The 18,307-nt window shown below is 33.6% G+C and overlaps 1 protein-coding gene across 1 annotated transcript; it reads left to right on the forward strand.

Moving 5' to 3' along the window:
- Positions 1 to 10,735: 10,735 nt before the first annotated feature.
- LOC129759088 (alpha-tocopherol transfer protein-like) lies at positions 10,736 to 11,511 on the forward strand (the record flags this gene model as incomplete). The annotated part of the gene is made up of 1 exon (XM_055756508.1): positions 10,736 to 11,511. A coding segment is annotated over exon 1 (717 nt), but the record flags the coding sequence as incomplete, so codon positions are not given.
- Between the last annotated feature and the right edge of the window lie 6,796 nt (positions 11,512 to 18,307).

Genomic DNA, 18,307 nt, shown 5'->3' on the forward strand with positions numbered 1-18,307 from the left:
TGAGACGACCAGTGAAAAACCTTGGCCGCCAAAATCACAGCAACTTAAAGGTTTTAGTGACTACATTAGTTCGTTGGGTTTTCCGTCTTAGGTGGTGAATAATCAGTTAGAAAAAAAGGCCAATTTCTACTGGCACGTTCCAAGTCCAAGGTGCCTGACGCACTGGCCTGGCCACCTATGGAAGGTCACATCCGGTTTCCCGTCAAACTTCATGGTTCAAAGTTTTATGACTTTTCTTCTGGATCCAATATATGCATGCATGCTCTTCTATGATTCAAAAACCGTGATCAGTCGTTTGGTTGGTGAAGATTTTTTCGAAATCAAATGCAGTGGATTCACATAGAAAATTGAAAAAAAACAATGTTGAAATTTTCAAAAAAAATTTATCTTGGATAATTGTCACTGTCTAGCTCAAATATTGTCATTTTTTTTATTGTGGTGTGATTTTTTATTTTGACATTTTCCAGGATTTTGGCATTTTTAAACCTTTGATATTTTTGTAATTTTTGTCATTTTTGTCATTATTGTAATTTTTGTCATTTTTGTCATTTTTGTCATTTTTGTCATTTTTGTCATTTTTGTCATTTTAGTCATTTTTGTCATTTTTGTCATTTTTGTCATTTTTGTCATTTTTGTCATTTTTGTCATTTTTGTCATTTTTGTCATTTTTGTAATTTTTGTAATTTTTGTCATTTTTGTCATTTTCGTCATTTTCGTCATTTTTGTCATTTTTGTCATTTTTGTCATTTTTGTCATTTTTGTCATTTTTAACATTTTTGTCATTTTTGTCATTTTTGTCATTTTTGTCATTTTTGTCATTTTTGTCATTTTTGTCATTTTTGTCATTTTTGTCATTTTTGTCATTTTTGTCATTTTTGTCATTTTTGTCATTTTTGTCATTTTTGTCATTTTTGTCATTTTTGTCATTTTTGTCATTTTTGTCATTTTTGTCATTTTTGTCATTTTTGTCATTTTTGTCATTTTTGTCATTTTTGTCATTTTTGTCATTTTTGTCATTTTTGTCATTTTTGTCATTTTTGTCATTTTTGTCATTTTTGTCATTTTTGTCATTTTTGTCATTTTTGTCATTTTTGTCATTTTTGTCATTTTTGTCATTTTTGTCATTTTTGTCATTTTTGTCATTTTTGTCATTTTTGTCATTTTTGTCATTTTTGTCATTTTTGTCATTTTTGTCATTTTTGTCATTTTTGTCATTTTTGTCATTTTTGTCATTTTTGTCATTTTTGTCATTTTTGTCATTTTTGTCATTTTTGTCATTTTTGTCATTTTTGTCATTTTTGTCATTTTTGTCATTTTTGTCATTTTTGTCATTTTTGTCATTTTTGTCATTCTTGTAATTTTTGTCATTTTTGTCATTTTTGTCATTTTCGTCATTTTTGTCATTTTTGTCATTTTTGTCATTTTTGTCATTTTTGTCATTTTTGTCATTTTTGTCATTTTTGTCATTTTTGTCATTTTTGTCATTTTTGTCATTTTTGTCATTTTTGTAATTTTTGTAATTTTTGTTATTTTTGTAATTTTTGTCATTTTTGTCATTTTTGTTATTTTTGTCATTTTTGTCATTTTTGTCATTTTTGTCATTTTTGTCATTTTTGTCATTTTTGTCATTTTTGTCATTTTTGTCATTTTTGTCATTTTTGTCATTTTTGTCATTTTTGTCATTTTTGTCATTTTTGTCATTTTTGTCATTTTTGTCATTTTTGTCATTTTTGTCATTTTTGTCATTTTTGTCATTTTTGTCATTTTTGTCATTTTTGTCATTTTTGTCATTTTTGTCATTTTTGTCATTTTTGTCATTTTTGTCATTTTTGTCATTTTTGTCATTTTTGTCATTTTTGTCATTTTTGTCATTTTTGTCATTTTTGTCATTTTTGTCATTTTTGTCATTTTTGTCATTTTTGTCATTTTTGTCATTTTTGTCATTTTTGTCATTTTTGTCATTTTTGTCATTTTTGTCATTTTTGTTATTTTTGTCTTTTTTGTCATTTTTGTCATTTTTGTCTTTTTTGTCATTTTTGTCATTTTTGTCATTTTTGTCATTTTTGTCATTTTTGTCATTTTTGTCATTTTTGTCATTTTTGTCATTTTTGTCATTTTTGTCATTTTTGTCATTTTTGTCATTTTTGTCATTTTTGTCATTTTTGTCATTTTTGTCATTTTTGTCATTTTTGTCATTTTTGTCATTTTTGTCATTTTTGTCATTTTTGCCATTTTTGTCATTTTTGTCATTTTTGTCACTTTTGTCATTTTTTGTAATTTTTGTCATTTTTGTCATTTTCGTAATTTTTGTCATTTTTGTCATTTTTGTCATTTTTGTCATTTTTGTTATTTTTGTCATTTTTGTCATTTTTGTCATTTTTGTCATTTTTGTCATTTTTGTCATTTTTGTCATTTTTGTCATTTTTGTCATTTTTGTCATTTTTGTCATTTTTGTCATTTTTGTCATTTTTGTCATTTTTGTCATTTTTGTCATTTTTGTCATTTTTGTCATTTTTGTCATTTTTGTCATTTTTGTCATTTTTGTCATTTTTGTCATTTTTGTCATTTTTGTCATTTTTGTCATTTTTGTCATTTTTGTCATTTTTGTCATTTTTGTCATTTTTGTCATTTTTGTCATTTTTGTCATTTTTGTCATTTTTGTCATTTTTGTCATTTTTGTCATTTTTGTCATTTTTGTCATTTTTGTCATTTTTGTCATTTTTGTCATTTTTGTCATTTTTGTCATTTTTGTCATTTTTGTCATTTTTGTCATTTTTGTCATTTTTGTCATTTTTGTCATTTTTGTCATTTTTGTCATTTTTTTCATTTTTTTCATTTTTGTCATTTTTGTCATTTTTGTCATTTTTGTCATTTTTGTCATTTTTGTCATTTTTGTCATTTTTGTCATTTTTGTCATTTTTGTCATTTTTGTCATTTTTGTCATTTTTGTCATTTTTGTCATTTTTGTCATTTTTGTCATTTTTGTCATTTTTGTCATTTTTGTCACTTTTGTCACTTTTGTCATTTTTGTCATTTTTGTCATTTTTGTCACTTTTGTCCTTTTTGTCATTTTCATCATTTTTGTCATTTTTGTCATTTTTGTCATTTTTGTCATTTTTGTCATTTTTGTCATTTTTGTCAATTTTGTCATTTTTGTCATTTTTGTCATTTTTGTCATTTTTGTCATTTTTGTCATTTTTGTCATTTTTGTCATTTTTGTCATTTTTGTCATTTTTGTCATTTTTGTCATTTTTGTCATTTTTGTCATTTTTGTCATTTTTGTCATTTTTGTCATTTTTGTCATTTTTGTCATTTTTGTCATTTTTGTCATTTTTGTCATTTTTGTCATTTTTGTCATTTTTGTCATTTTTGTCATTTTTGTCATTTTTGTCATTTTTGTCATTTTTGTCATTTTTGTCATTTTTGTCATTTTTGTCATTTTTGTCATTTTTGTCATTTTTGTCATTTTTGTCATTTTTGTCATTTTTGTCATTTTTGTCATTTTTGTCATTTTTGTCATTTTTGTCATTTTTGTCATTTTTGTCATTTTTGTCATTTTTGTCATTTTTGTCATTTTTGTCATTTTTGTCATTTTTGTCATTTTTGTCATTTTTGTCATTTTTGTCATTTTTGTCATTTTTGTCATTTTTGTCATTTTTGTCATTTTTGTCATTTTTGTCATTTTTGTCATTTTTGTCATTTTTGTCATTTTTGTCATTTTTGTCATTTTTGTCATTTTTGTCATTTTTGTCATTTTTGTCATTTTTGTCATTTTTGTCATTTTTGTCATTTTTGTCATTTTTGTCATTTTTGTCATTTTTGTCATTTTTGTCATTTTTGTCATTTTTGTCATTTTTGTCATTTTTGTCATTTTTGTCATTTTTGTCATTTTTGTCATTTTTGTCATTTTTGTCATTTTTGTCATTTTTGTCATTTTTGTCATTTTTGTCATTTTTGTCATTTTTGTCATTTTTGTCATTTTTGTCATTTTGGTCATTTTTGTCATTTTTGTCATTTCTTTTTTATCGATTATTTCGATAACTTCGATAAGTTCGAAGTTATCGATTATATTGATAATTTCGATAACTTCGATTATTTCGATTATTTCGATTATTTCGATTATTTCGATTTTTTCGATTATTTCGATTATTTCGATTATTTCGATGATTTCGATTATTTCGATTATTTCGATTATTTGGGTTATTTTGATCATTTTGAATTTTTCGATTATTTGGATTATTTCGATTTTTTCGATTATTTCGATGATTTCGATTATTTTGTTTTTTTCGTTTTTTCAATCATTTCGATTATATTAATTTTTTCGATGATTTCTATTATTACGATTTTTTCGATGATTATGATTATTTCGATTATTTTGATTATTTTGATTATTCTGATTTTTTTGATTATTTAGATTTTTTTGGTTGTTTCAATATTTTTTCGATTTCGATTGTTTTGATCAACTCGATTTTCTCGATCGATGATCTATAAAATTTAGTTAATTTCGATAATATTCCGATACTTTGGTCGTGTATATTTATGATTTCAGATATTATATCTTCGATTGACATAATTTTTCTTATTTCCTTCCAGTTCCACAAATCGATTGACGATCTGAAGGCGGCCATCGACGAGTCGGTCTTGCCGGACATCTACGGGGGCAAACAGTCGCTGGAGGAGGCCAACGAGCGGTTCCGCCAGAAGGTGCTGGAACAGCGCGAGCGTATCCTGAAACACGCCGAGATGACGATCGACCTCTCGATTCCGAATCCGAACTCGAAAAATCCGGCCAACGCAGCGTTGCAGAGCAGCGTCGTCGACGAGTCGGTCATTGGCAGCTTCCGGAAGCTGAATGTCGATTGAATTGGTGGGATCGTTCCTGGAAATGTCTCTTCCTAATCAATTTGTACTTGAAATTTCTAAGTTACTGTAAGTGGATCATTCATTGTTGAGAAAAAAATGTTCGTTCGAGATTGTTAAGAAAAAAACGGTTGGAATCTATGAATGGTCCCGGTTATAATTATTAAGCAAGAATAGCTGTCTCTCTCGTTTGCTAAACGATGCTGAACAATTTTAGCTTAACCGGGGTATAAAGTGAATCAGTGTAGGTAAACATTTAACAATAAAAGTGCACAAATGGCAATAGTTTTACACAGTGGATAAGCGAAGTATGGTGTATTTTTTTCTGAGTTTCATGCCGAATTCCCTACCAGTTATAGCGATTTTACCTATTTGGAAATGATCAATTGCTGTGAAGATAATCTTTAAAAACTCAAGACCAACGTGAGTCATTTTCGGTACCTTGAGCATCGTTACTCCATCTATTTCGAGGGATCATTAAATTCAATTATTCTGACGGTCCACATTGCCTAATTGTTCAATGTTACTCACATCGATCACCAACAACAGCTGGACCGTAATAACACAAAAAATAACAAAAACATCTAATATCGCTAGGTAACTGACCTTTCTCAAAAACGGTTCTACGGACCAATTTTCGGACATTGTACCGCACCTTACGTAACATCCTAATGGTGGTGCTGGTGATCGCGCTCAAATACAAATCTTCGGCCTTCGGTGATCTCCATGAGTGTCTCGATTGTTGCTGACTGGCAGGCCACCAATCGATTCCAAATGTTTGGATATTTGAGGAGTCTGTTTGTGAGCAGCCATTCTCCACCTACCTCTCGAATTGGGTGGCTGCCAGTCGAGAATCGAATCAGCGCAGAGTGATTGTAAAAACCAACGGTTTTTCCTGATGCTGGTCCGACGCACGCCTCGGCCTTGAAGAAACGAGATGCTTTTGGAGAGGAGAAAATTTGCGCAAAACTCATAATGCGCAGCCGACTGGACACCGGTGATTTGCCGAAAAAGATTGATAAGGCGTTTATGTTATGTTTTCAGCTAGAGAGTCTGCTTCACATTTTCAAGGATCGAGTCAAAAAATGACAATGAATGAATGAATGGTAAAATATGATTAGGCGAGGTATGCAATTATTTTTCATTTTGGATGTACTTTCTATCTTCTTCAGTGATTCAGAATAAAACGTATTTACCAATATGTAAATATATATATACAGGCAAAAATTCTTATCAATTTATCTAGTTAATGTAATTCAAATTTTACCTTCTTCTGATTAGATTAGGATTGTTCGCTTTTCAGAAAAAAATCGATCTCAAAGATTGAAATAAACGAACTCCCTTTTATAAAATATAGGATAAAGGAAGGGAAAGGGGAGCTTCACACTTTTTAAATCCATAACTTGAGAACAATTCGAGCAAATGGAACCAAATTTGACTTGGAATGGTACTTGGGTACGAGAAAAGGTTCTATGAACAATTGTTTCCCCTCTCTTTTAAAGTGTAGGGATAGAAACAGGTAGTGGGTTCCTTCACAATTTTCAGCATACCTGAAAAACTAATCCAGAAAATCTGTTGTTATCTTCTCGTTTTTGGATTGATTTTTCTCGGTGATTAACGATATGATATTTGGAGAACCCTCTGTTCTTCCAGTGGGAAACTTTTTAGGGGGGAGCGTGCTCCCATACATTTTTATACATTACTCGACAACTGAATCAGCAAATCGAACCTAATTTGGCTTGCGCTTGGGTTTGGGTATTAGAGTATGAAGATTGTTTCTATGAGTGTTTGGTACTAATGCCTCCTTCCAGTGGGGTGATAGGAAGGGGTGAGGTGGTTCTTTTTCGATGATTCGCATAATTCGAAAACTAATTGAGCAAATGGAACCAAACTTGGAACGAAAAGGCATTTGGACACGAGATTTGTTATACGCTGATTATAAACTCCTTTCTCTTTTAATTGGGGATAACGTTAGGGAAGAGGGGACCTCACATACAATTGTTTTGCATAAACCAACACGCAGCAAAAAGATTTTTTATTTCAAAGGAAAGTGCCGCAAAAACAAAGGATTTTTTCCTTTGATTTTGGGATAAGTAAAAAATCATTTGGTTCAAATGCATTTTCCTTTGTTTCAAAGAATTTTTCTTTTGAAAAATCTTTGATTCAAAATATCAATGCTTTGATACAAAAACCAGTTTCATTTGATTCAAAGTTATTTTCTTTTGCTCAAATGTAATTAAGATATAGATTTAAAAAAATTTATTCATTAAACCATTTTCCATTTATTCCAATTGGAAGATTTTTTTCCTGATGTTTCGATGTTCTAATTAGGAGTTTGAATAATAAAAAGAAACAATTTTTAATTTTAAATTCTTTTTTATTCACAAACACATAAAACACTGGTTCACTATAATCGAATCACCGGGTCCTTAATATCGTTGACAAAGTTTCTCATTTTCCGTAGGCCGGTCAATAAACTTCCGGAAGCTACTCCGGCTGCTGGCTGGTCCGACTGGTGATTGCCGTTGAAGATTGGGCCGAAGAAAATTAGACCGCGAGATTTGGGGAGGTGTTACTTTGCGCAGTTTTCACCATGTTCAAAGGGACTTGGAAATCTATCCGTCGGTCGTGGTCCTGTAACTATGCAGGCGCTTTTAGAAAATCTTAAATTCACTTAAATATTGACTTTTTGATTAACTTACACTTACCATTTTGCATCCTGAATCCTCCTTATTTATATAGCTTACTCCGATTCACTGGTTTGATTTTCAAAACGAGCGGCCGAACTTTATTCGATTTTTCGGTTTTCTATTCTTCTTGCAAGTCAATCCAATACATCTTCTAAGTTTGAAGTTTTTGTTTCAAAAAATTATTCTTTTCCGTTGAAAACATTTTTCTTAGGTTGAAAGAAAATTTACTTTGTTTTAAAAGAAATATGCAATTGAAAAAATGTCTTTTGAATCAAAGAATTTGTTTAAAATCAAAGTCCAAAATTATTCATTTGAGACATTATGCGTCCACGCAGCGAAAAGGTTTTTTATTTCAAAGGAAAGTGCCGCAAAAACAAAGGATTTTTTTCCTTTGGTTTTGGGATAAATGAAAATTCCTCTGGTTCAAAAGAATTTTCGTTTGTTTCAAAGAATTTTTCTTTTGAAAAATCTTTGAATCAAAATCTTAATAATTTGAAACAAAAAACAGTTTCATTTGATACAAAGTTGTTTTCGTTCGCCACAATGTAATTTAGATTTAGATTTAAAAAGATTGGTTCATTGAACCATTTTCCATTTATTCCAATTGGAAGACATATTTCCTGTTGTTTTGAAATTCCTATTAGGAATTTCAAAAAATAAAAAAAAGAAAATTTTTATGTTAAATTTATTTTTATTTACAAAAGATGAAACACTTGGCCACAAACTAGTTCACTAAAATCGATCCGGTCCAAATTTTCGTCGACCTGACCGCGGGATTTGGAGCGGTGTCATCGTGCGCAGCTTTCATCTCGGTTGAGGCATCCAGGGAAACCCTCCTTCGGCCACTCTTCGGCTGTGGTTCTGTAAAAACGAAATCACTTATAGAAAATCTTCGATGTTCACTCTTTAAGGGGGGGGGGGGGGGGGGGGTAGGGTCTAACGGGTATAAAAAAACACCATTTTTACGATTTTTTTCTAGAGCTATCGTTCAAACAAATGTATTCAAATTTCTTGCATTATACAAAGCATTGTTAAAAGAACATTTAGTAATTTTTTCGTAGAAAAATATTGAAAAATGAGCCGGTGACGGAGCATTTTCGAGGATGCCTTTTAGAAAACAGGATTTGCGGTGGACACTGTATCTCAGCACAGAATCATCTGAAGTCAAAAAATCAGAGCAAAATATTTTTAATAGATGTTTTTCTGGACCCCAACGTTTTTATTTAACTTAAAAATATTTTTATGAAATTTTTGTGGCTGTTTGAAGTAAAAACTACGATTTTTCACTTAAAAATCCGCCATTTTTCACCTGTAAAATCTCCCCAAAGTAAAAAAATCAAAAAAGAAAAACGTTGGGGTCTGGTATTTTATATGTAGAAAATATGTTTCAAATTTGAAAAGAATCGGATAAGTAGTTTTCAAATGACGATGTCCACGGACTTTAAAAATGTGCTTTCGAGAAAAACGCGTTTGAAGTTTCTGCTCTTGCTTTCTTGCAGTATTAGATAGGAGGAGATAAAGGCCTATAACTTCTACAGTTTTGCTTCAATTGACTTGAAAATTTGACACAACATTCTTGAAATGTTTTACAATAAGAAAATAAAAAAATAAAAAAATCAATTTTTTGAAAGTGTTAGACCCTACCCCCCCCCTTAATTAACATACTTACCATACTTCATCCTGAATCCTTCTAATATAGCTAACTCTGACCTACATTTTCACACGACCGACCAAACTTGATTCGATTTTTCGGTTATGTATTCTTCTCGCAATGCAAATCAAAATATCTTTTAAATCAAAGGCTGAAGTTTTTATTTAAAGGAATCATTTCTTCAAGTTTGAAACATTTTCCTTTGTTTCAAAAAAAGTTAACTTTGTTTTGAAAGAAATAAGCTCAATTAACATTTATTTAGAATCAAAGTATTTGCTCAAAATCAAAATCCAAAAATATTTAGCTCAAAGAATTAATTGTTTGTTTCAAAAAATATTTTTTTGAATCAAAAACAAAAGTTTTTGGTTCAAATAAAACAGGAGTTAGGTTCAAAAAAATGAATGTTTTGAAACAAAATCATTTTTGTTTTGTTTCAAAACCCTAGTTTTCTCTGCGTGTCTAATACACGAAACGTGATTATAAAACGAATAAATGTAGACTGACAATGCCCGAAAAGGCATTCCATTCCATACATAGCTTTCAAGAATCTTAGAATCAAAACTAAACATTTCTGAGAAAAAACTTCTTGAGAAAAGGTTAAAATTTTGCCCACTACCATGCTATTTGCCACCTTTTCAGATATCTGATACCCCCTAGGCCCTAGACCTAATAGTCACCTCGCACGATGTTAATTCAATTTCTTGATGCGTGCAGGATGTCCCATACGTTTTGCAATATTTAATTGGTTTTTGACCGGTTTTGTTTTACTTTCTCCAAAAGGTTTGTCTGACTAGATAATAAATAATCGCTATTATTGACAGATCTTAAGGGTTAAGCCGATTGTCCAACGAATAGGGCAGAATTATTAGATCTTTCCCAGACATCGCCAAATTTTTTTTATGAAAACGCTTGATGTGAAGCGTACATTTCTGGTTATTATAACAAAGATCAACAGTATTTACAGATAACAGAAATATTGGAGCTGAAACGTCTCTTGAAGAATTTTCAATTTTAACGGGAGGAACTACACTTCAGGTATATTTGAATGAAAGACCCAGACGTTCATCAATCCAACCTGCAAGCATTAAATGTAACATGTCTAGACAACCCACACGCATTCTTGCCTTAAAGTCATGCAGCGCAACAAGTTTTCGCAAATATGTAGCCCTAGAGAGTTAGTTTCTTCAAGTTCAGACCACGTGTTGCTCCACCCATCATTGGGTAGTCCGCGGGGATATCGTTATTACCAGTAACTTAACTTGAAACACAAGTTCTTGACCACCCCGAACGACACCCAATTTCCACCCCAAGAAGGTAGGTAAGTAGGGTTCCGAAAATAGCATCGGCAGATCGACATCAGCACCAACAACAGACTTTTGGTCGATTGCAATCGATGCAAGACAAAACAAAATCGAACGAAAATCGTGGGATGCCAAAACGAAACGAATGGCTAAGAGCGGGCGCAAAATTTTTTGGAAACCGTGTCAACCCGACGGAGCGCAATCCCCCAAGCTAGTCAGTCTAGTTTTGCGCGTCTCGTTCGTCGGTTGGATTCAGATCGGATCGGATTCATCATCAATCGGGTTGGCAAAAATGACGGTTACCTATGGAGTGGACAAGTGCCCAAAAAAGTTCGATGAGTATCGCTGCACATTGACAGAGAAATACCGGACCGTTGCTAAGGAACAGCTAAGGGAGGATGACACTCTGAGGGAACAAGCTCTGGAAGGAATGAGGGCCTGGATCGCCAAACATCCTTATATCAGACGGTGCCGAACGGATTCCCTGTTCCTGTTGCGGTTCCTGAGGCAGAGGAAGTTTTCAATCCCTTTGGCCTGTGAAACACTGGAACGATACCTGGCAATGCGGCAAACTTTCCCGCACTGGTATCAGAATTTGGACCCACAGGATGCCGATATGCAGGAAATGAGCTTCAACGACGTTTTCCAAGCACTTGGATTCGATGAACACGGACGAATCCTGATACTGATCAAATCCCGAAACTTCAATGTGGAAAAGTTCACCCTAGTCCACTTGGTGCGGTACCTGCACATGTACATGGAAATCCTTTCCAGTGACGAACGCATTCAAATCGCCGGAATCGTCCTCATAGTCGACTGCTTCCAGACGACGATGATGCACTTTACCCTGTTCAATCTGAGCGACATGAAGAACATGATGCCGTACATCAATCATCTGCTGCCGGTGCGTTGCAAGGAGATCCACGTGCTGCGGCTGCCCAAGATGAGCGTCACCCTGGTCGATATCCTGTTCACCTTCGTCAGTCCCAAGCTGAAGCAGCGATTCTTCGTAAGTCTTTTAGTAGAGTTTTCGCTTTGGCTTGGTGTTGTGTCGCTCCGACAAATAATCTGGGTCGAACCGCAAAAGGTCACATAGCGCCCGCCTTCCCAGGATGACAAGATTGTTACAGCAGAAGTGATCTTTGCGAAATTTTTCGCAGCAACTTCGTCGTTCTTTTGCCTTGTGTTGTGCAAATCGCGGTGCTATGTTTGGGACTTTGGGCCGATCAAAAGTGTTGTGTGTTTTGTTATGAATCAAACAATGGTGCTACCGATTTTAACGATCGTTTTGTAGTGTTTTGGTTTATGGCCCCAAGGAACGGGGAATTCAAGGGTGTTAATTAGGTTTCGTTTTGGGATTTATTTTTTTGTGACAGGGACAATAACGTCAAATTTAGAGATTGGTGGTTTGTTGGATATTAAAAGAAAATTGTGAAATTTTTAGATAAAATTGACGGCCCAGTGCTCTACGGTTTGTTTGATCCAAAAAGAAAATTTTAAAAAGTGTAAAAACAAAAAAACGGTCAGGAAACTCATCTTTGTAGAGTAGAAATCCTACTGAACTTTTGAAACGGCATTGAAAACATTGCGGACCAACTACGAGATAGGTATTTCGTTTTTTCACTAGGCGCTAGTGTGCTATATCTACTTAGAAGTATAACTCCAATGTTATTAATTTAATATCTAATAAAACTATATTCGAAAAAAATAAACAAAATAATTTTGGTAACTTAAAGATGCTAAATTGGTAGAGTTTGGTTCAGTGGTTTCTAAGATATATGTAGATTACCAAGTTACGGTGATTTCCGGCTTTGATTTTATATCGGTTCCTAATGTGTTAATATAGCTTTGGATACGGCTAAGATACAGTCTGTTACATAAGTAACATAGTCACAGTTGTGAGAAAATTAACACTAAACTTACCGACACTTTGTATTATACCTGTTTATACCGCTGGGGGTCAAATTTCTACACCCTTAGAAGAGGTTGCAAAAATCCAATGCCTTTAGCAAATCTTTGTGCCGAAAATGCGCTGAAAAGTACCAAAGATGATATGATTGGAAAAGCATTACTGGGATAAAGAATTGATCTTCCAAGCAAAATGATGCCATGACCACTACATTCAAGCGAAACAAGAAAAACATTTTATGAGATTTTCATTCCATTGGAGAATTCATCAAATAAAAAGGTGAGAATCGAACTCACTGCAGCATCTCATCTCGGTTTGCCAGTCCGATATTTCACCCAGTGCATCATCTGCGTCGGTTAGAAAACGAAAGTTTATTGTTGCACTGCATTGGACGTCTGCCGTTTAGCGGGTTTTTTTGTTTCGCCCTCCTTTGTCATTGATTGAAAAGGGATGAGAATAAATAGGAAGGGAATGGGGTGAGAATGGGAAACTAGAAACTGTTTTCTATTGCCGGCTTGTTTACATATACAAGCACAGCTCATTTTGGCTAGTGCTTTTTGCCGTGGGTTGGAAACAAAGTATGATTTTTTTTTTCTAATGCCGGTTTACATACACACACAGCGCTCGCTACATCATTCGACAACAGAGATGCCAATGTGCCTGATTTTTCAGGTATTGCCTGATTTTTCGAGGCTCTGCCTGACAACCTGATAGGCCATTGAATTTGAATGATTTCTGAAAATATGCCTGATTTTGCCTGATTTTTTCGAATGTGATGAAAAATGGGTAGTAAGGAACTGGATTAGGTACCATTGCTGAAGTGAAAAAGTGACTGAATCAAAGCAATCGAAAGATTCCCTTGAATTCTTATTTAAAAAAGGGAATTAAAGGGAATCTTTCGATTGTTTTGATGCTTTGATTCAGTAGAAGGCTAACAACACATATTAGAGAGAAAATGAAGAGCGGTGACCAAAAAAAAAGGTCATCACTTTTAGAGAAATTTCCGTTACTTTATTGTAGCCTGATTTTGCCTGATTTTTATTTCACCAGTTCCCTGATTTTGAGAAAAAATGTTGGCAACCCTGTTCCTTGCTTGCTGAATGGTTCCATCCTGCTTTGTCTTGTGATATGATTTGGGATATGTTTTATTTAGTTTCTTTCAGATATATGTAATGCGATTGTGCTGGGAGGACAATGCCAGTAATTAGAAAGCTTGTTAATTTAAGTCCCGCATAGAATCTTACACCGATAATTCCACCATCAGGAAGTTCATTCTTGAAGTACAGTCTGATTTGTGGGTGTAGTTTTGGAAAGCTTGTAACATGATTCAAATAGGATTATTTAAGTGCTCGAAAAAAATCACTTAGTGTCTGAGAAAGCTGAAGTTATAAGCTATATGTTGCACGTATGAAAATATTTTTATTTTTAATTTTTTTAATTTTAAGATCATGACCACAAAAAATGTAAAAAAGTGATGTGAATGCCTTTAGATTTATAAAACGCGAAACACAGAATTTTTGACGACTATTTAAAGGAAGCTGTTTTAGAAATTTTTATCAATCTACATTTTCTGAGACTATTCTTACACCTGGGAGCTCTAATGCTAAATAGTAGGGAGCTCCTGGATTAATCTTCCTAATATGGATGAAAATCCACACAGAAATGCAACATCCAATTGATACATTTTTTAGATTTTTTAGGCATTTTTTTATATCTAGAGGGCGTAAAATTTCAACACATATCAAGCTTGTTCCTATTGGCGCACTTATGCCTGTCTATCCACCTTTCTTTGATATTTCTATAAAAATAAAACTCTCTCTAGTTTATTCATGCCACCGAGCATGCCACTTAAGAATTAGAATAAAAAAAACTAATGAAGTAGGAGGAAAACCCCAAACACGCTTCTTGCAGTTTCTGAAACAATATGCAAACTCATAACTTCATGTCCGGGCTTGTGATATAGCTCAGTTGGCAAGTCTGTTGTCTCCTGAGCCAATGTCCGCGAGTTCGAACTCAAGAGTAAACATCGAACACAGTTGTACCGGATAAGTTTTTCAATAACGATCCGCCAACTGCACCGTTGATAAAGTCGCGAATGCCATAAAGATGGTAAAACGACTATAATCGAAACAAAAAGAAAAAATAATAACTTCATGTCATCTCATTTATTTCCAGAATGATTATATTAACTAAATTGAAATACTTAGTTTTTCATCCATTGTGGGAATCTTTGGGAACACACTAAACTCGCGAAGTTTGATTTCCAATCATTGATCCAAATTCTCGTTTGCTTTCCCAACCCTTCCAGATCGGATTTCTTGCTTCGGTACCTTTAAATTTCTTTCAAATTGCTTAGCTTCCTAATTTTTTCACAATCCATGCCACAAAATACCCATCTTTTAATTTCACACTTTTTCAAAACTGAGCACATTTTTTAAGAAGATTCCCATCAGCACTTAATGAGATAATTTGCCAATTGCCATATTTGTTTCTTCTCCAACGGAAATGCACTTCCCGATTTACCTTGCCTTTATGATTACTTTAGCACATAGGCACTAAAGGCACAAACTATTCCCTAATCTCTTCTAGGGATAGTAGCACAAACGAGAAATAAGAACAAATATATCTTCAGGTTTTCAAATAACAAACCGTTACACATATAGGTAAGCCGCATGAGATATTTTTACCAAAACCGAAAACAAATTTAAGAAAAACGAAGGCTTGACTGAAAAATACATCCAGTCACAAGCAAAGATTGCTACGATCCCGTATTTATTTTTAAGTTTGACTCTGAATTGAATCTTTGTAGGTTCGATGCGAAATTAAAAAAAAAAAGAGTTTAAAGTTTAATTTGAGTAACGAAATCAGTTCAAGAAAATGTTGAAGCTCATTTGGATTTGCACTTGATCTTGAGTATGTTAACGTCAGATTTAGGTTATAAAGCTATATGCACAAGAAAGGCAATTTCATACCGATTCTAGTCCTAATGTAACCTCATTGGAGGATCAATGCTTGACAAAAATAGGGGAAAAGTTCATATAACGCCCCATGTGGCTAATACGCGCCACGCTTGTTTTGAAGAATCTAAAACATTTTAAGCTTGCAAAATATCACCAATTTGTTTTAATTGGTAATGGCAATCATGAATTTTTCCTTAAAATGCCCCTGTGTCGTGATAATTTCACAATTTAGGTTTTTCTTCATTTCGATCTAAATTTTAAAACACTTTTAGTAAGGTGTCACCAAGCAGAGAAAAGCGAATAAGACAATATTTTCTAACACATCGATAGAGGAGAATCTAAACTATGATTTTATGCTAAAAAATCATACTGAACTCGCTAAGGTATGCTTTTTATGGGTATGTTCTATCACGGCCCATGCGCTTGTTATAACGCGCCAATCGTAGTAGGCTGAAAATAGCATTAATTTTTCAAAATGGCCTATTTTCATGGAAAATGAACAAAAAGTCTAAAACCATATTTTGAGTGTAAATTCAGCCCAAAAAATCTATTTTTCCTTTTTTGTTAATTTTGATTAGTCCATTTTGATTTTATTTTCAGTCAAAGTGTCTGTAAAGCGGGCCATAGACTACACAAATTGGCCTGTACAAATTCGATGATTCCCTGTCGATTGTTTGATCTATGCTCGCCCACACACTATACAAACATATTTCACGCGAACACAAATGATTGCTGGCGAAAACAGCAACAGCAACAAAAAAAACCATCTCCACCCCGGCTGGGAGAATGTTTTGTACAAAATATTTCGATCCCGACCGATTTTACTCCAACCGTTTGGGCGCTTATTCAAGCAGTGCCATACACTATGCAAATCGTGCTCACAGCGACAAAATTTCATCGAATTTCATCGCATTTGTACAAATGTTGTGTAGTCTGTGGCCCGCTTAAGTATTGGTGTGTTTTCGGTCTTCGGCTGCTCTCGGGTGTGTTCGGCTGCTAGGCGCGTATTGAATACACAGCGGCGCGTATTTGCAACACAGTTTTGTTCTGTGGCTTTGAATATGGTTTTTAAAAATCAAGTTTTTGAAGAAACTATAGCAATTTGAGTAATAAAAAATCATAGGCATTTGTAGAAAACACTTTTCATCAACAATTACACCCATTTTTAACACAATTTGTACGTGGAATACATAGAAAATCAGCGATTCGCTTAGGTGGCGCATAATAGGGCATGTTCCCCTATGACCAAAAAAAACTAAATGTAAATTGCTTGCTTAGTTTTTTGTTTCCATTCACCCGTCTTCGCATGCGAAATGGCTTTGAGATATTACCACCCACTGCGCCAATCTTGTTTTAATCAATAATTTGTCCTGACTTTGCAAAATTAAGAAAGTATGGGGTGTCCCATTACGTCTAAGCAAAATTTTGATACAACTCTATTCACTCAGGATGACGTTTAAAGAGCTGATATCTGCTGGGTGTTGTGGTTTACGGTTTTACCTAAAGCTCTAATGCATTGAGAGCTCCACTTTTCATAATTTTCGTGAAAATGAGAAGCATTTTCCCAGAAAAGTGCAAAAATATCGTGCACAAATGGTTTACTATCCCCAACATTTCGTTGAGTCAGTTAGCGAAAATGAAAGAATATGAAAGCACTGGAGCAGTCTGAAGTTCGATTTGGAAGTATAACGAGGAATGCAGCTTCATGCACAAAAAAAGTCTGGGCGGAAACCGGGTCCGGTGGACAAAACTTTGGACCGGAAAGTCATGCGTGCTTACGCCAGTAAGAAAACTGCCTCATTTCAGGTTTGACAAACTATTTATGATTGTGGCGTGTTTCAGGACCGTTTGTGACACAATGAATACAGCTGTTTACGTTCGAGAGTGCCTAGACCGTCACTTGCTGCCCATGATTAGCAAGCATGATCACTAGACCGCTGCAAGCGTTGTATGGAAATTTCAAATTCAGAATATTGTAATCCTCCCATAACTTTTTGTTGTTGTTTTTGCTGCCAGAAATAGCAATGAAAATTTTGGATGCGATCATTCAGTCCGGAATTAGTGCTACGAGTTATAATTTTGAATGGAAATTTGTATGGAAATACAAAATTTTTCATTCAAAAATCGCCAGAGATGTACTGAAAGTTCCTAAAAAAATAACTTTGGATGAAAAAAATTCCTTGATTCTTGCAGCACAATTTATGTGATCAAAGCACAAATCTAACTTGTACCCCAGAAAACATATTCGATGTTATACATTAAATAAAAATAGTTTTTTTTAATTATTGCGCTTTTGACTGCTTATTTCAAAGCTGTGTAAACGTAGGATGAGAATAAAAAATGTAAAAAAAACTGCTTTGCATAGCCACGGAATTTAATGATTTCAATAACCTTTACATAAACATTTCATGGAATTATTAAAAGATCTATCAAGCAAAGTCTGCAATTTTCAAATATATTCCAATTGAATCAATTTTTTTTAAATGGTTATAGCTTAGCTGCTTGTCATGTTTGCAAAAAATGAAGCTTTAGAATAGTGAAAAATAAATATCAAAGATCAACTTCATTTCAAGCTTATTTGAATTTTCTGGATGTTTTTATGTGCGAAAATTTCCATACAAAATAGAAACGCGTTGCGCTAATTCAGGTATCAACCCAATCATCTCAAATTTTACACTAATGTTTGGTGACCCAAAAGGCATCGACAAAACATATGGGAGCAAAAAGTCATTTTTTATAATGATCACCCAGTACTATTTACGGCGGCAGGTAATCCGCAGAAATCGCCGGAACCCAGTACTATTTTGGCCGGATTTGGCATCAGTTCACTACTCAAAAACACGATGGCTTGGTACAAATAGAACAAAGTCCAAAGCGTAACGAAGGAGTCTCCTTCAAGGAGATGAATCCGCCAAATTGTCCTCAAGCGAATTTGA

This window comes from Uranotaenia lowii, unplaced genomic scaffold (assembly GCF_029784155.1).
Source record: "Uranotaenia lowii strain MFRU-FL unplaced genomic scaffold, ASM2978415v1 HiC_scaffold_1012, whole genome shotgun sequence".
NCBI lineage: Eukaryota > Metazoa > Arthropoda > Insecta > Diptera > Culicidae > Uranotaenia > Uranotaenia lowii.